At 42.5% G+C, this 19,547-nt stretch overlaps 1 protein-coding gene and 2 long non-coding RNA genes across 11 annotated transcripts in view; 2 read left to right on the top strand and 1 right to left on the bottom strand.

Moving 5' to 3' along the window:
* tsnare1 (T-SNARE Domain Containing 1) overlaps positions 1-19,547 on the top strand; it is a 403,887-nt gene that overhangs the window by 310,252 nt on the left and 74,088 nt on the right. For all 9 annotated transcript variants that reach the window (XM_079694017.1, XM_079694012.1, XM_079694013.1 and 6 more), the window contains one exon: positions 16,175-16,247. In XM_079694017.1, coding sequence (XP_079550143.1) covers positions 16,175-16,247 — 73 coding nt within the window. The remainder of the gene's footprint in view (positions 1-16,174; positions 16,248-19,547) is intronic.
* On the top strand, positions 9,744-11,833 carry LOC307012935. The gene is made up of 3 exons (XR_013800783.1): positions 9,744-10,273; positions 10,981-11,059; positions 11,633-11,833. It is a non-coding gene; the product is annotated as an uncharacterized lncRNA (long non-coding RNA).
* LOC307012936 lies at positions 11,961-13,070 on the bottom strand. Its single transcript, XR_013800784.1, has 2 exons — positions 12,804-13,070; positions 11,961-12,279 (listed from the first exon to the last, which is right to left on the bottom strand). It is a non-coding gene; the product is annotated as an uncharacterized lncRNA (long non-coding RNA).

Below are 19,547 nucleotides of genomic sequence, written 5' to 3'. Positions count from 1 at the left end.
ACAAAATTTGACTCTGAACCTTGACAAGTGCATGTTTCAAGCTTATCAATGAACAACAGGAGGGGTCACAGAAATAAGACCAGCTGTTAAATAAAGCTCTTCTGACCTTAACTGGGATGTGGGTATATATTAATGCTGCCCATTATGGGCACAAGCAATTTTCACCCATTTATTCATTATATGTTTTAAATTTGATAAAGCCAGTGTGTTTAATACTGGCAACTTCTAATTATGGGAAATACAAAAAGGTCTTTTCAAACTACAATTTCCAGTAAAGACGTGCCATAGAACATGTTGCGAAACACAATAGCCAGCATTTGTAGTTCTGAGCTGGAGCTGGACCCGTTCGAGTCCAGTTTTGGATAGTCTGCTGTGGTTTCATTCCATTTCAAAGAGCTGCTTGATGCTCAGCGTAACCTTGGCGCACTGCCACTCCAACATCCAAATCATCGAGCTTGAGGACTAATCACGGGGTTTGTCAAGCAAAGCGGATGTTGTAGTCTCAAACGATAGTTGAGGATTATGGGTAGTGTAGTTTCTTCGGCCATCCTAAACTCCCAAAAAACTATTTGTTTCTCAGAATTGAAGGTTAAAAACACAAAAGCATTGTACACAATTTAAACAAATCAATTTTGTGTAATTAACAAGGATAAACTGATGTTTTTTAGTGGATGAATACGGCAGATATCACTGTACAATTATTTGACAGTGAGGGGAATACTTACGGTTTTATTATGAAAACTTCGAGACCGGAAATACTGTTTTCACCCCGTGAGGGTTGACGATAACTTTACATGGGCGCTGCCGTCAATATGAAATGAATAGGGGAATGACGTAGCATATACACGTTCTCCTGGTAAGACCTCAAATCATCTTCGTAATATCTATCAAACTATAGATCCTACACATCCACTGGACGTGGATTCTAAAAGTACAATATACACTTCTCGCTAGAAATCTAATCAAAAAGCATTTTAATGGCCAAACTATCCTACAATTTAGGATTTTACAGAGAGGGTTATTTGTTAATAAACAACCCTCCGGAGCGTTTGCAATTGCCGCAATTTGTTGTTTCTTACACGACCATTAGAGGTGCTAAACTTTAAAACGTGACTATAAGTCGTAATAAGCTGCTGAACAATCGACCTATTTTGTCGTTTTTTGGAGGAGGACAGGCTGATGCATTAACATAATGTTTGCATCTCTTTTTAGTCTAATATGACAATAAGTCATGTTTGAATCTTGTTAATTGTTCTTGAACACATAGCAACAAACAGCAGTCATCGAATCACTCATCATACACCCCCCACAGAGAGCTGATTGGTCGGGCCTCCAGCTGCAGGCTAGATTGGTTTTCAGTGGATGTTTCCCAGAATAAACATTCATACTGAGAAATGCACAAAATATTCACCAATGTTGCCAGACACAGAAGGAACAGACCAAAGTTATCACAAGTGTGTGTGTGTGTGTGTGTGTGTGTGTGTGTGTGTGTGTGTGTGTGTGTGTGTGTGTGTGTGTGTGTGTGTGTGTGTGTGTGTGTGTGTGTGTGTGTGTGTGTGTGTGTGTGTGTGTGTGTGTGTGTGTGTGTGTGTGTGTGTGTGTGTGTGTGTGTGTGTGTGTGTGTGTGTGTGTGTGTGTGTGTGTGTGTGTGTGTGTGTGTGTGTGTGTGTGTGTGTGTGTGTGTGTGTGTGTGTGGTCTAAATAATGGTTAGAGCATTCAGAATTTAAAATGCAAACTAGAAAATGCATTTCCTGCTGAAAATGCGTGCGAATGCTGTAAACTGTGAACATTTGTGGCTGAATTTAGCTGAAAAAGCCGAATATGTTATTAGCTAAATGGTAGCTGCTTTTAGCTAAAAAAAACAAGTAAGTGTGTTGCTGAACTTTGCAACTTTGAAAACTTGAAAGAGAAATATTAAACTGGAAGAGTAGGACAAATAGTGAATAAGCTTGATATTTAAAAGAAAAGGTTTAAAAAAAGGTATAAACCATAAAATGTATTGTCTCAATGTCCTGAAATAGCTGAATAATTTAATAGTTGAATAGAATGGTTTCTGTAGCAGAAATCAGGCTGAAGGAGTTAGATATTAAATGTAAGTAGTATTTCAAAGTGCTTTACAAAGATGAAAGACACTAAGAAAATGGCATTTAAAAACAGTCATTAAAAAGCAAGAAATTACTCAACAGTTGAAAAACAACTTTTTCAATGATTTTACCTAGAAATGGCAGGTTTGATATGGGCCTGTAATTGTTCATTACTGACGCATCTAGATTATTATTTTTTAAGAGCGGTTTAATGGCTGCAGTTTTCAGGGCCTGTGGAAAAACACCTGAGTGAAGAGACTTGTTTACTATATTAAGTAGATCTGAGGCCATACAATGAAAAGATGTTGTATAATGTCCTCTAGGTTTTTATCAATAATCTGATGGAATTGTGTCGTGATGTCTGAATTGATATTAGGTGGACATAGGGACAACACATTTGCTGTACCTGATGCAGAGGCACTGACTGCTTGTCAGATTTTCTGAATGTTGTCAGTGAAGAAGGAGGCAAATTCATTGCAGGCCCTGGTGGATAGAAATTCAGAGGCTATTGACACTGGGGGGTTTGTTAGTCTGTCGATGTAATATAAATAAGGAATGAACGTCCATTTTAAAATGATTTCAAGCGTTAAAGGTCCCATGTCATGCGTTTCCGGTTATTACCTGTCCCCTTGTGTGTTATGAAGGTTTTTATGCATGTAAACGGTCTGCAGAGTCAAAAACCCTCAAAATACACCCTGTAGCGAGTAAAACTCTAACACAGAAAATACTTCCCCAAAACGCCTCGTTGGAGATTTCTCATTTTCCATTGTTTACTTCCTGGGTATTGCTACGTAGGGATACCCAGTAGCCACGCCCAGAGCTATGGCCGCACCCTCTGCCAGCCTTTCACGAAACAAAGCTTCCCAAACCTTTCAGCGATTCATACCGGATATGTACAGCGTAGGGCACTGAAGAACGATTCGGGTACACAACCTGTAAGTATTCATTGTTGTTTGTGTATTTATGATGTTTAAAACAAACAAGGTATCTACCACGACTGTTTAAATGGGTAAACGTTATTCGGGCTACTACGTTGGGATCGCGGAGAAATGCTCTCCGCAGACCCATTCTCACAGCGTTATAACCCTTTTTCTTACTCAATATCAAGCCACACTTATTGTTTTTACTTCGGCTGTGAGTGTTTGTGTGTGCTCAGAATGAATTTAGCTTGTTCTCCTGTATCGCCGACATGGAAGCCTGTCTGCTCCTCGCAGCAACGAGCCTCTCGCGTCGCGACCAATCAGAGCACACTGGGCTCACAGGGAGGGGGGGGGCAGGAGCTCCAACAAGCCGTTTAGGACAGAGAGTGAATACACATACTTTACAGAGATGCTGTATGAGAAACCAATGTGAGTTTGGAAAATTGCACAGTATAAATCTATTTTAGTAGACCTCAACAATGGAATTATGATCAGTAGAAATGGCCATGACATGGGCCCTTTAACTCTGAACCTGGTCCAGAGCGGGTTAGACCTGCGGCATATGTTTCCATGGTGATCTAGCCAGGTTAAAAGAGAGCCACCTCCGTAGTACGGTAAACTCTGGCTTTAAGCACGACATACCTCGCTAACACACTAATCTGGTCAACAAAGTCACACAATAACACAAATAAACTGTATTCTTGAGTATGTTTCAAGGGAAAGATATTTTGTACCAGATTATATTTGTGGTTGACTCAAAAAAAGTTTCTAATCAAAGTACTCGGAAAATCTACGGAGACAGCAAATGAGAATGAAACTCACTGTGACAGATAAACTCAGGGTTTTATTTTGATAATACCTGCATCATCTAATTCAGCATGGTCTCTGTTGTAGTGTGATTTAAACTGACAAAATGTGATATTTACATAAAGAGTCTTGCTCTGTTTCACTTGAGTTCATTTGAGGCTGCAGACTGTTCTATATCCTGGGTCGATTTGGAGCACAGAGAGAACCTGAGAAGTTTTTTAGAAACAGTTGTGGGAAATGAATTTGCCGATATGCAGCAGGAGGCAAAGAGACTTGAAATTACAGGCGTTGACAGCGAATGATGACTAATGTGTCTAAGGAGAGTGGTTACCTCACTGAATACAGTCAAATCACATGACTTGAAATTGATGTGCTCCCTAAACTAGCCTACACCTAAAATAAACAACAACAAGTAAGCCCCTTTAACACAAAGCAGCAAAGTTCCCCTGTTCCCTGTGCACACAGCATTGGCATTCAATACGATTATGGAAGTAATTGCATGACAGCTGTAATAACAAGGAAATAGAGCAGGCATCGGCAAACTAAGGCCCGCGGGCCATATACGGCCCGTTGGCCTTTTTAATCCGGCCCGCCGAATATTGGTACAGAATTGTCAAAATTATAGTAAAGACCATATTCATTTAGCCTTTTTCCTGCAATACCCGGCATTTCTGTTGATCCCACTAGATGGCGCACTCTAAACACAATCAACCTTTGCTGGAGTCAGCAACCTGGCTAGATCAAATAACCAAATACATCACGCTTACATTGGAGGGGGTCGAGATTAACTTGAGCAATAACAGTTCATGGCGAGTACGGCGAATACAAGTTGTTACAAGCAGTAGCGCTGAGCAAAGTGACTAAAACTTAACCATACACTTATTAAAAACACTTAAATAAAGTCAGGCAACACTAACCAGGCTCAGTGTGATTCGGTTTATATTACCTTACTTTAATGACCATCCGTTCACTGTTATTGACCAAGAGGCAGACGTTTTCCTGTTGTTTTGTATTATTGCAGCTATCGGATGCAATCAGTATGAGCTACATGTGGCCATCACAAGTAAAATCTGTGTGAGTTAACAGTAGAATAAACTCCGGTGCACGAGCAGCACTGCAGTGGGCGGTAATGCCGCTGAACCATATTAATAAACAATGCACCACGGCACTCTGGAGAAAGGTATAAAGTTGGAGAAGTAGTTCTTTAATTTAATCTGGCTTCGTATGATTAAAAACTACCCGACGCAGTCCTCTATTGATGTTGTTGTGAGCGGTGTTGCGGAGAAAACGCTGTGTGGATCATAAGAAGGCACGTAAACGGTTAAGTCATGACGCAAACGATGATGCAATAATTCACCTTTGAACCTGCATCTGTAACAATGAGTGGACCAAAGAAAAGAAAAGTCAACATTGAGTGCCGAGTGCTTAATGAGGAGTGGACAGCTAAATATTTGTTCACTGATCTGCTACTGGCCCGGCCCGTTAGTCAAATTTTAAAACTCATATTGGCCACCAAGCCAAAAAGTTTGCCCACCCCTGAAATAGAGTGATAAATGTATATCGGGTAATACATGGTCGTTATTAAGGCATAGGTTATATCTTGAAATAACATGTTCATTTTAGGGCCACGTTTTCACAAAGTTCATTAAACAAAAATGGAATTGTTTTTATCCCTTATTTCCACGGAGGCAGTTTCAGGGCCTGTTCTGAACCAGGGACCGGTTACGACCAGTTTTAGTTTTTCCATCGCAGAGGTTTTAGACCCAAAAATTGGCTGTGGTGCTGCCTGATTCTCACCTTACTACTTCTCTGATGGTTCCCACTGGATTGTTGACATCCACCTGGATTCATCTTCTTCTTATTATAGACACATGCATTTTCCAGCATTTGGCCTACCTATGTTGTAAATGTATTATCTTTTTAATTTACAAACGATTTATTGCACTTCTGTCCGTCCTGGGAGAGGGATCCTCCTCTGTTGCTCTCCCTGAGGTTTCTTCCATTCTTTGGAAGTTTTTCCTTGTTCGATTTGAGGGTCCAAGCTCAGAGGGGGTCGTATTCATATTCAGTAAAAACTGTAAAGCCCCCTGAGACAAATGTAAAATGTGTGATATTGGGCTATATAAATAAACTTTGATGATTGATAGTGCCCAGATTGATTAGATTATTAATTACTACACAACTTAATTGAATACTTGATTCTGATTAGTTAATGTAGACATGGCGAAGATATGCCATTTTTTTTCGAGCAAACCAAGAAGACAGACCGGTAATAAACACTAACATGAACACAAGTTACGTTGCTGTCGCCATGGTTACAGCTGTTGGTACGCAGTGGAATAGACTCTTTTTTTCCAAGCTGTGAAGTCAGGATTCCTGCCCACCCTGTCTGTGTGCATGTTATTGACCATACTTTGAATGACCAACCATTTGCCATAATTGTGCAATTGGTAATTTAACACTCCTGCTTAAGCGATATAAGCTATTGTCTCTTTTTTGTCCTTTTATTTTTTGCTAACATCAATCACACTCAGTCACACTGATCCTTTACGTAACTTGTAATCTATGGCCCTCACCATGAGTCTGAAACATCAGTAGCCTAACTGTAATCCCTTTTGATAAATCTTAAAGTATTGGGATGTCCCTCTGACCCTTTCTCATCTAGGAATATGTTTTCGGTACAGCTCAGTTAAAAACTCATTTTTACTCAATATTTCAATATGCATTACACATATTTTTATGTTTCAACAAAAGTTTCTCAGCCATGGTATTCAGTATTCCATGACTGGGTTATTTAGTGTAGAGATAGATTAAAGAGTTATTGTATTGAAATTACATTTTAATTAAACCAGTATCCCATCCTTCAAATGCGATGCTATTAATATCATGAAACATAAAACACTATGGCAATTTAAGTGTTTTAAAGGAAGGGAATAAAACTGCTGGGTTCATTTTGATACTCAGGACTTGAGAACAGGGTCACAGGCGAGGAGACGGTTTAGAACCCTGTTTCAGATCACTCTCACTTTTTGTGAATGATACAGTCACATGAAATAACAGTGCATGGCGACCAGTGCTTTGTGAAGTCAGATCACAGTCAGATCCCGTCCCGAGTCAAGAGGACGTGTGGACTTGGTTTGGGAGTGTACTCCCAGCGAGGTCTCACTCTGATTGCTCTGCTCTCATTTGGCCAAAAGACGCAAACTAAGTGGGAGAGACTCGAGCACTCCAGAGTTCGCAGTAACTTCTCCAAGCGAACAAAGTGTGAAAACGCCTTAAATCTCCCAGACGCCTCTTCAGGGGTTGTGCTGTCTATCAGCATGTGGCTCGCATTCCTAATCAGAACGTGGTGCTGAGGCATGGTCACCTCACCAGGCTGCTGGAGGCTCCGCTGCTCCACACCTCCCTCTGCAGGCACAAGGTTCAATATTCAAAGGCTTTACGGCCAATGAAAATCTCCTGGGCTTCTCCAACAATGCAAGATAAATAACACGTTTTTACTGGTCCTCAAAGACGCTAATCAAGCAAGTAAAGAAAAACAACAACAAAAAACAAAAGTTGCTAAGCCAGTTGGAGAGGGTTTGTAGTTGAAGGCGAGAGTGAAAAGGCGAGCTTTAAGGGCTTTTCTGAATGATGATGATTTTCTGTAAAAGTAAAAGTAATGCAGGAGAGGTGAGATGGAATACAATTACAAGTATAATGTGAAATGAAAAGCTGTACAGTGAAATAAAAATACTGCCATCTTAATAATAATGATCCACAAGAGGAGATTCTACCCATGGCTGTGTAAACCTGTATAGGGTTAGGGTTCATATCTATAAACTGAGATGAAGCCCTCGCTGGGAGGGCCGAGCACTTCCTTAATGCCTGCTGCTAGCGGTCACTTATTGGATTGTGAATCACATTAATTGTGCTAATAACTTGTAAGGTATGAAACTGTGACCGGTCATTTGATTTTAACTATAGTTTTCAAGACACAAACAGAATAAAGTAAGCTGACAGCAGATGGTCTGTGTGGATATTGAAGCAGCTCAATGTAACATGAAAATAACAGGAAAGAGGAGACACTTTTTTACTTATCCTGTATCGGATAATCTGCAGGTTGCAAAGCTTTGGAATGGAGCCGCAGTCTCTCCCATAAGAGTTCATATCAGCAGTATCAGACCGATCCTCATGGCTGGAGGAATGCGAGCAGGAAGCACGGTGACTGAGCTGCCAATCAGATCCTGCCGGCAGGCTTTTTTTCCGTTGTTGCTAATTGTGTTTTTGCTGTCTCTGCAGTGGCCCCAGTGTCATAGAACATATGTCTGAACTGCAGTCTGACATTATAGCCTCAGAAAAATAGACAGACCCGTGGAGCTTTTCATTTTTTCAAGTATGTGTTTTGTTCATCGGCCAAAAACAAATACAACAGCGAAGGATTGACAGGAGGCTTCACAGGAGCAGCAGAGGTGAGCAGGAGTGCTGAGAGAGTTTACCTCATAACCATTCGTGGAAGGCAACGAAAGTTCTGTGACACTTTATGAAAACCTGTGCAGGAAGTTCAATTGTTGCATGAACCCTTCACGGAGAGGTGAGGTATGGGTCAGATGTAGATCCCTCCCCCTTGGAGCCGCTGCAGGTTCATGTTCAATCACTCACAAAGTGTATCCTTTAAAGGCTTCTTGCAGTGCTTACAGTGTTAAGAAAATGCAGCTGAGTGTACTGTAGTTAACACTAGAACCGCCAGAGATTTTTTATACCTAAAACCGCCACCGGGGTCAAATTGACCCGGCATTAGAATGCATTGATTTTCAAGGTAAAAGTATTGTTTTAAAAAGAAAAATGGTCCTGCGTTATTGGCATTTTGACAAGCAATTTTGTTAAATTGTTTCGTTTATTAACGCTACAACATAGCGTTTAGTGAGGCGGTTGTTGTTGTTGGGTGAAAAGCAAACAGCTGCTTGCTACAGAGCGCAGCGCAAGCATTCTCCCGTGAGCGGGCTCCTTCACTACAGACTCAATATATCTATCTATCTATCTCTCTCTCTCTCTCTCTCTCTCTCTCTCTCTCAATCTATAAGGAACCGCAGTAGACAAAAGGCGTTGCTATAGCAACACGTCATGTTTGTTTACACACAAAATCAATAGCGCGAAAAGGGGTGGGGTCAATATGACCCGCTTGGCGGAAATAGATAAATTGCAATTTTTTGGGCGATTTCTTCAATCTGACTTCATATTGACAATTTTTAACAACATAGGGTGCTACATAACACACTTTCAGGAAAAGTCACGGACTGGGAGACTTTAATATTTTATTGAAAAAAAGTTACATACAGTATAAAACAGCTCTGGGTCAAATTGACCCCGTTGGCGGTTCTAGTGTTAATGCCATGTTGGCAAAATGGGGACAATGGGAAAACATGTTCTTTAATTTCTCAGTGACAGCTTCCCCTATAATTAATCCTAATTTTATACCATGTTTCATATTTGTATTAATGCGTTGAAGTGAAACCAGACAGAAACTTAGTTCAAATAATTTGCTGAATCAACAGTATTGATGTAAACTTTGGATTAAATTAAGATGTAATTACCAGTGATGGTGACCTCACAGACATTTGGTTGACTCTTCTGTGGATATTTAAAGCAAGTGGCTAATTAGATCTCAGAACTACTGTTCAGAATCAGTGGCGTTTTCTCCTAAAGGCCAAGGGAAGCCAGGCTTTTCCCCTGTTTTTTCGGATTGTAGTTATAATTTTCGTTTAGTTTAGAAAATTCTTCTTTGCTGTGTGTTGCTGCCGGCCCATCTCTCCCCCATTCTCATTGAGTATTTTACAAAGAGTGAAACAGCACCCCTCTAGATGTTATGGTGAAACAGTAAATTGCACTCTGTTGCGAGAGGAGGCCAGCCGAAATTGCCTTCCCTTGGTGAATTTTTTTTTGAGGGATTGACCAATCAGATGACGCCAAGCGGCAAACTCTGTGGAAGAGCCGGGACGCCAATACGGAAGTGGCACACACTGCAGTTCATATATTGGCCGATAGGGACTGACTGCAGAAAGGAGCAATTTCCATAGACCCCCATGTTAAAATGCCCAACTTTACAGCAGAAAAAAAAACATGTTTCTAGCAATGGATGCAATAAATATTATTATGAATATAGTTAGATTCCACCTTCATGATTATGGATCTGTGAGTGAATTGTTTTCTAACACGACCCTTTTATTTATATTAGGTCTTAAAGTTTTTGCATAAATTAGGACGTGGTCACATTGAGTGACATCTCTGTGAAGTGACTGTTGCCGTTAGCTTCTTGTCTCTCTGCTAGCTGCTCCGTGAAGCTACAGGCACTCTGCCTGTTCAGCTCATCCAGGGAACACAACTTGCCCCCGGCCGTGTTTGTTTGTTCTTCATGCTTATATATCGGACTATTGTGACTCGCTCTGCGGTTGAAACAGACGGTGCATGAGTGAAGTTTTGCGGTAAGTGAAATTCGAGTACTTATTTATGTGTTAATGATTTTAATCAGCTACGTAATTAATGTTAAGGCTTGGGTTAGCGTGTAAGCGAGTGGTAGCTACATCGGTGCTAACGATGCTAATAGTAGCCTCCAAGTTAAAATCATAGACTATATTTATAAAGGTTAAAACGAAATAGACAAGTGTTAAGCGTTAAGTGGGATAATACTGTACAACAAACGGCTTCTGTTTGAGGTTGATAAAATAAGGTCATCCTTGTAACTTAGAGAGATGATTATTATGTAGGTAGTGAACTGTATGCATCACTAAGGTTAATTTAAATTGGCTATGCTCAAGTATGTAGACAAGCTAATGTCGAAGTATTATGTGAAATCAACCTCACAATAAGATGTGTGTATATTACAATTATTAATGTCATATTTCAAGATGATTACTTAGATACAGACAATATGGTTGGTTGAGCTGGAGTTCATTATTGAGCTTACACGTTAACATCTGAAGAACAAACCCAAACCTTGTTGTTTTTATTAATTGCATTACCAAATTGGTATCAATTAAACAGTAAGCATTGGTAACACAACTTCCAAAGTTACAGTAGAATAAAAAGGACCCTGACTCGGACAATACACAATCCAACATGTTCAACAGAATGGAATCAGTTATATTGTTTGTACACATGGTACTTTACATATATATCTGTTTGTTTAAAGTGTCCAGGTGATGCAGACAGGCTGGACCAGAGAGTGAGAGACAGAACTGGACTCCTCACAGCAGTGAACTTAAGCACAGGTACAAAGACTCTTTTTTTCATACTGTACAAAGAATCAAGAAAGATATTGGTTTAAATTAATGAAGTATTGACTTTAATACACTGATATACATTCCATTAAACAATACTAGATAACCTACACATCAGTGAAGTTGAGGGTTTTTTCCATGCAAAAAGTTACATTTAGATGTTAACAAGCAATGTGATTTTGTCAGCTTTCTAATTTAATGTATTGAAGGCAAAGATATTTAACACATAGTGAGAACTGCTACTATTTATCTCTCAATATTGCCTGTAAAAAACGTGGTAAAAGTTATTCTTTCAGTGAGACAACAGAGCAAGCTTCTACAGTTGCACTACATTTTGATAACAGTTAAATATTATTTTGATAATAACATATTTCAATGTTGATGAACTTCATACTGTTCATTCATAATCTGATTGTCTTTGTAGCTCACTGTTGAAAAAAAACATTACAATTACAAAATAATTATATCTACAGCCCCTAAACACACAAACACACCGCTTTCATAAATAACACACTTGTTCTGCAATAATATGTTTTATGTTTCCTGTATTTTTTGTGAGGAAAGGACATGCCTGAAAGACACAACATGTTCTCCTTCTCTGAGGGCCAAGAAGAACATCCAAGAGGAAAATTAAAAGCTGATGCTATGAGATTTTAAGACCAGTACACTAAGAAACTACTTTTATTGTAAAAACAGTCAGCTGATCGAATGCACCTATTTCCACATCTACACTCCATCAGCTGATTATTTCTATTTGCCTCGCTTTATGAGCTTCACATCACTTGTGCCTTGTACCGCAGAGTTTGCAACGTCAAAAATAAATGGGGCCAATCTTCAGTCAGATGTGAATTTGTAATCTAACATTTTCAGTAAGAATAATGGACAAAAGGAGTGCAAATACAAATACAATTTATTGAAATGTGAACCAAAAGTTAATCAAATGTTTTAAATAAAAAGCACATATGGACAGAAGGTGTAAAACTATTAAATGTATAAGTAAACACATTTAGTCAAATAAAGTGACAGACTAGGCCTGTGCAGTTGGTATCAGCTTTGCCCAGCATGGGCTCCTCCATCAGGCCTGGTCCTCCATGCTGAGGAAAGACCCTCAGTCCTCTCCCAACCAACAGACAGGACTGTCCATCACACGGAGGTTTCTCCCTGAAGTCTCTGCAGCTCTATGGACACCACGCTGTCTCAATCCGTCCACACTGAATATGAGAGGGGGGAAATGAAAATAATAAATGCTTTAGACAATAAGAAACATAAAGTTGACTGTTGAGTTTTGCTCAGTGTTTTTAGATTGTCAATACTATTACTGTATAACTAATATATCAGGTTAAGAGGCACATTCAAATAAAGATTGGTCTTTAAATACATGTTGTGTTTTGAATTGTTTGTCTAAAGTCAAGGATCTAGAACTGGTACTTATTTTTAATGATACAGTCTGGTTATTATGCTGTTTGGAGGAGGCCTCACAGGTAAGAGCACTAACTAGCTACCATCGCATGTACCTTAGCTTGACTTAAATGTATTAAACGTGTAATTAAGTGATATCAAAATATAAATAACTAATGTCATGCAAACATATTAATATTTGCTTGATTCCAGTGTTGAATCTAGCACAATTGCATACAAACGTTAAGGGATTTTAAGATTCTGAAGTATTATGCTAAAAACTCATTAACTTAGATTACTATTTATAGTTTTGCTGAATAGTTTCATATCCGCTTACCTTAGAAACATAAAATGCCACGGCAGTGTGCAGATGGGGAGCATGTTGGCTTAGCTTGGTAGCTTCAGCTAGCTCTGGAACTTTCAGCTCGGTGGCAGCAGGTCCCGCCTCGGCTCCGCCTCTTTGCCCTTATTTGGAGCAGGCTGGAGTAGGCGGGAGTTGAACTCTGATGTCACTGTTGAGCCGTTAGTGGCCGACTCCGCCTACTAAGGGCTTCTCGGCAACTGCAGAATCCTATGGGTGACGTCACGGACCCTACGTCCATTTATATATACAGTTTATGGATGAGGCTCATGTCATGCCCCTGCCAACCTTTGGTTAGTCAGGGCCATGCCAAGGGGAGGCGGCTGGCTTCCCTTGCCTCACAATCCAATCAAATCGCATCAACTCAGTGTTGCAGTGACGCAAAACCTGATAATAAGCTGCGCTCGGTTTCCCTCGACAAAAACGCAATGGGATTTCTCCATTGGATTTTGGAAAATAGCTCGAAATAAGGTCTGTGGAAAACGAACCTGTTAGATAAATGCACGTTTTGTTCAGCCGGATAATATCCACATGTCTACTCTACTTTTATAATTTTCGAATCATAAATCTAATCGATAGATAGAGTCACTGCATCACTCTCACCGCCGTTAGAAAGTAGCAAACAACTGAAGCAAGTGCAATTATGGAAGGTGGAGATTTGGAGTATTTAATCAAAAAAAAATTGTACTAAACTTCCGCTACACTAGCAATTCAAAATAAAATCTGATGACAGGCCAATGCCCAAACTGGAGCTGTGTACAGCAAGGAAAAAAGGAGCGAATCGGACGTAAAAGGTTAAAGGTCTCCTGATTTAGTTTGTGAATGAATGCTTATTAGAGTATGCTTATTAGAGTTTCGGCTGGAGAGTGCGTGCGGACCTGTCGGTTAGATAACAGGCGTGTGTAAGTCCTGCATCTGTATGATGCAAATGTGTGTAAAATGATACCGGGCGCTGTAATCAGGTTACCTCTGTAGACCTCTGTAAATCAGCAAATATTTTTCTTTTAATCAACTACCCAGAACCGTAGATTAGCCTTAATTAAATCATGAGTTTTCAAAAGTTGTAAAATGGCTAAAAGTCAAATCAAGTTATATTCCATTTTCAAACATTTGATCAAGCTGAGCGTGGAAGGGACACAGTTTGTTGGAGGCGGGGCTTAAGGAAAACACAAGTGTGCATGCTCCTTAGGTCCGGTGGTGTGGCTACAGTCAGGCCATTTTCAGCTTTATGAAGAAGCAACTTTCATATGAATGAACGGGTCCCCGTCTCTAACGCTGTATCCAGTTCTGTTTTTACATCCATGACCCAAATATATAATGTTGATCAGAATCTTCCACATTGTACGTTTTTAAAGCTGGAACCAGCAATTAGGCCCACACAGGAACTGAATCAGAAACTCCACGCTAATATACTTACCCTGGGTGATAAGAAAACCTCCCATAATAAACCTGTTGGTGTCATTATAATAGAGAAATCTCCATTACTTGTTCCCAGTGCAGTGGCTGTATCCAGTGGCTGCCAGATGAGCCTAATTTAAAGCCCATGAAATACGGAAAAGGGCACAGTGTTGGCTCGGAGCCTGGCCACCCACTCAGCCCTCAGGCAGGGGTCCCTTCCCATCACATATCCACCTCCTGCCTGTGTGTGGCTCTCCAGCTGCCTGTTCACTTCCACACACTATTTGCTAAATTGGTTACACACTGTTCATGTCATTATGATTAAATGAGCCCTGATTGCCCAATACTTTGCCAGGTAAAATACATCTGTTCTCTATTCCAGAATGATAGACAGGGTTGCCTAAAGATAAATACAAATAATAATAAAAAAAAGCATATAAAGGTTTGCCAGGGGCCATTTTGGCTCGATTCAAATGTGTTTTGCCAAGTGTCAGGATGGCTGCCAGTTTCCACAGCAATTTCTGCCACCTGTGATGGATGGCCCAGCAGGTTAGGCTACACAAACGCAGCTGTGATTGCATGGAGCCATAATGGAGGGACGGGGCGACCTGTGAGCAGGAGATAGACGTAGGTTTTATAAGCTTTCATATTGCTTTGAGCTGAAACACTTAGAGCAGATCCAGAGCCTGGAAACATCAGAGAATTAGCTGCGGTCAACCATAGCTGCACTATCTGCTCTGTGCCCTAAGAGGGAAATAATTGAACAAAAACTTTGAACAGATTCTTTTCACGTTTAGTCAGGCCAAACACACATTTTAGGATTAAACACAAATCCAACTTTCTCAATTATACAGAGACAGGAAACATCCAAGCATATTGTCGCATATCTGAGTGCTCAGGCCAACAAACTAAGGTTGCATAAGACATGAAAAAACAACCAAAAACCACTATAGATTCATCTGTGTCTCATGGAGATATATAAGATGACTCGTATGCATTTTAAGAAGACCATCAGAAATATTGCGTTGTTAAGGCACAACTAGCAAGGTTTTACTGGCTTCACATTTTAAGGTTTGAATTGTTTGTCCTACATAATGAGTAAACTGGATATCATGAGGTTTTGGTTTTGGGACTTTTGATTTTGAAAAAAAGGAGGGGAAAAAAGTTCTGAGAAACTGTGAAGGGCATTGTTAAATATTTGCAGACATAATAGTCACAACAATTGACTGATAGATCAAGAAAACAAAAACAATCCTGTTGCCAACAAACCAGTTAGTGAGCACTTGAAGCATCTTGTCTATTAAAATGATCAAGTCATCAAGTCAGTTCCTTCTAAAGTTGTGTCTAGGCTTGATGGCAAAGTCAATTTTCACCTTGATTTTCTTATGTGAATTTCAAAGCTTAACTGTTTGTGCAGTATGTGTGAGACAGGCTTTTGTGTGCTCACAGCTACAATAACTAATCTGAGAACTCACAAGAAACTCATTCTGTTATTTCCCTGAAGTCTCTGTCCTTTCTGACTGTCTGTATGATGAGCTACATAATACTACATTCATTAGACCCCAGGGTAGGCTACATCTTTTGCTCAAAGTTAAACATTTTCAACTCAGCAGATGCATCTTTCTTCCAGCTAAGGCCACCTTAGATAAATTATTGTGCCTATCTTTACCCACTTAACATTCAAGTTGCAGGACACACACACACACACACACACACACACACACACACACACACACACACACACACACACACACACACACACACACACACACACACACACACACACACACACACACACACACACACACACACACACACACACACACACACACACACACACACACACACACACACACACACACACACACACACACACGGGTGAATCTATCATGTTTTCCAGAGATGTCAGACAGACTCTGATTAGTGGTGTAACTGTGTTTTCTCAACAGAGAGACATGCTGGACATAAGTCAAATCATGAAGGATCTGGCCTGTATGGTCCATGAACAAGGCGACGCAATAGGTAAGATATTGTGTGTGTCCACTGTGTAAGTGTCTGTTTGTGTTGAATGTTGTTCACATTGTGAAGTGCTTGATTAATAATACGAGCTTGAAGATTCTGCTGGTCAAAAAATAACTAACTTCCACCTCGCTGACCGTGTACGGGCTTGTTGATAAGAAGCTAAATGTTCTGGGTTTCTTCAAACCCTGATATCTGTAAATGGCTCTCACACCCTGAAGTCATTTAGACTCGGCCAAAAACTAAACGCAGCACAAAGATATATAAGGCAGATAGAGGCTTTGCTGTTGTGTCACACATCTTCCATCAGCTCTTTCTGGCTCCATCATGAACATTCACTACAGAATTGGCTGTCACTAATGTTAAAAACCTGCGCAGACAAAGAGACATAGTGGTTGCAATCAAGTTTAGATCAATCTCTGAAGAACCAGCACCTTACCGTGGTAGAGAGGTTTGTGTGCCCTGATGAACCTGGGGGCTGTGTTGTCTGGAACCTTGTGTTCCTGGTAGGGTCTCCCATGGCAAATTGGTCTCAGGCAAGGGGCCAGACTAAGATTGGTTCACAAGACCTCATGAAAGACGACACACGAAGTGAGGAAACCCGGCCCGGAGGAAGCCCGGGGTCCCTTTCTGGAGCCAGGCCCAGAAGGAGGACTCATCGGCGAGCGTCTGGTGGCCGGGCTTGCCACGGAGCCCGGCCGGGCACAGCCCGAAAAGGCGACGTGGGCAACACCTCCGCTTCTCCGTCCCGCGGGCCCACCACCTACGAGAAACAGCAATGGGGTCGGGTGCGCTGCCAGAAGGGTGGCAGTGAAGGCAGAGGGTCTCGACGGACCAGACCCGGGCGACAGAAGCTGGCTTTGGGGACGTGGAACGTCACCTCTCTGGGGGGGAAGGAGTCGGAGCTTGTGCGGGAGGTGGAGCGTTACCAGTTGGATCTGGTTGGGCTCACCTCTACGCACAGCGTCGGCTCTGGAACCTTAATTCTGGATAGGGGTTGGACTCTATTCTTCTCCGGAGTTGCTCAAGGTGTGAGGCGCCGGGCGGGTGTGGGGATACTCACAAGTCCCCGGTTGGGTGCTTCGTTGTTTGAGTCTACCCCAGTGGACGAGAGGGTTGTCTCCCTACGCCTGCGGGTTATGGGGGGGAAAATTCTGAATGTTGTGTGTGCTTATGCACCCAACAGCAGTTCAGAGTATACGGCCTTCTTGGAGACCCTGGAAAGAGTCCTGTATGGGGCTCCTGAAGGGGACTCTTTAATCTTGCTGGGAGACTTCAACGCACATGTGGGCAATGATGGAGACACTTGGAGGGGAGTGATTGGGAGGAACGGCCCCCCTGATCTGAACCGGAGTGGTGGTTTGTTATTGGACTTCTCTGCTAGTCATGGATTGGCCATAACAAACACCATGTTCGAACATAAAGATGCTCATAAGTGTACGTGGTACCAGAGCACCCTAGGCAGAAGGTCCATGATCGATTTCGTTATCGTATCATCGGACCTGAGGCCGTATGTTTTGGACACTCGGGTAAAGAGAGGGGCGGAGTTGTCAACTGATCACCATCTGGTGGTGAGTTGGGTCTAGTGGCGGGGGAAGCCTCTGGATAGACCTGGTAAGCCCAAACGTGTAGTTCGGGTGAACTGGGAACGTCTGGAGGAGGCCCAAGTTCAGGAGGCCTTCAACTCACACCTCCGGCTGAGCTTTTTCGGCCATTCCTGTGGAGGTTGGGGACATTGAACCAGAGTGGTCGGCTTTCAAAGCCTCTATTGCCAAAGCCGCGGCGGAGAGCTATGGTCTCAAGGTCCTAGGTGCCTCAAGGGGCGGTAACCCTCGAACCTCCTGGTGGACACCGGTGGTCAGGGAAGCCGTCCGACTGAAGAAGGAGGCCTTCAGGGATTTGTTATCCCGGGGGACTCCCGAGGCAGTTGCAAGGTATCGACAGGCCCGAAGAGCAGCAGCCTCAGCCGTGGCCGAGGCAAAGCAGCGGGTGTGGGAGAAGACATGGAAAAGGACTTTCGGGCGGCACCAAAGTTGTTCTGGAAAACTGTCCGACACCTCAGGAGGGGGAAGCAGGGAACCATCCAAGCTGTGTAGAGTAAGGATGGGACGTTGTTGACCTCAACTGATGGAGTGTTAGTGCGTTGGAAGGAGCACTTTGAGGAACTCCTGAACCCGACAACTCCGCCCTCTATGTTAGAGGCAGAGCTGGAGTATGACGGGGGATCGACACCAATCTCCCGGGGGGAGGTCACTGAGGTCGTCAAACAACTTCACAGTGTCAAAGCCCCGGGGGTGGATGAGATCCGCCCAGAAATGCTGAAGGCTCTGGGTGTTGAGGGACTGTCATGGTTGACACGTCTCATCAATGTTGCGTGGAAGTCGGAAACAGTACCGAAGGAGTGGCAGACCGGGGTGGTGGTTCCCCTTTTTAAAAAGGGGGATCAGAGGGTGTGTGCCAATTACAGAGGCATCACACTACTCAGCCTCCCCGGGAAAGTTTACTCTAAGGTACTCGAAAGGAGGGTCAGGCCGATTGTCGAACCTCAGATTGAGGAGGAACAATGCGGATTCCGTCCTGGTCGTGGAACGACGGATCAGCTTTTTACTCTCGGAAGGATCCTGGAGGGGGCCTGGGAGTATGCTTATCCAGTCTACATGTGTTTTGTAGACTTGGAGAAGGCGTATGACTGGGTTCCAAGGGAGTCACTGTGGGAGGTGCTGCGGGAGTATGGGGTGAGGGGGTCTCTACTCAGGGCCATCCAATCTCTGTACTCCCAAAGTCAGAGCTGTGTCCGGGTCCTCGGCAGTAAGTCGGACCCATTTCAGGTGAGGGTTGGCCTCCGCCAGGGCTGCGCTTTGTCACCAATCCTGTTTGTAATATACATGGGTCGGATTTCGAGGCGTAGTCGTGGGGGAGGCGGTCTGCAGTTCGGTGACGTAAGGATTGCACCACTGCTTTTTGCAGATGATGTGGTTCTGATGGCTTCATCGGTCTGCGACCTTCAGCACTCACTGGATCGGTTCGCAACCGAGTGTGAAGCGGCTGGGATGAGGATCAGCACCTCCAAATCTGAGGCCATGGTTCTCAGCAGGAAACCGATGGACTGTCCACTCCAAGTAGGGAATGAGTCCTTACCCCAAGTGAAGGAGTTCAAGTATCTCGGGGTCTTGTTCTCGAGTGAGGGAGCGTGAGATGGGTCGGAGAATCGGAGCAGCGGGAGCGGTACTGCAGTCGCTTTACCGCACCGTTGTGACGAAAAGGGAGCTGAGCCAGAAGGCAAAGCTCTCTGTCTACCGCGCC

Source organism: Notothenia rossii (genome assembly GCF_949606895.1).
Source record: "Notothenia rossii genome assembly, chromosome: 7".
NCBI classification, from domain to species: Eukaryota; Metazoa; Chordata; class Actinopteri; order Perciformes; family Nototheniidae; genus Notothenia; species Notothenia rossii.
The sequence above is the reverse complement of the archived record's forward strand: the minus strand, read 5'-3'. Positions and strand labels throughout refer to the sequence as shown.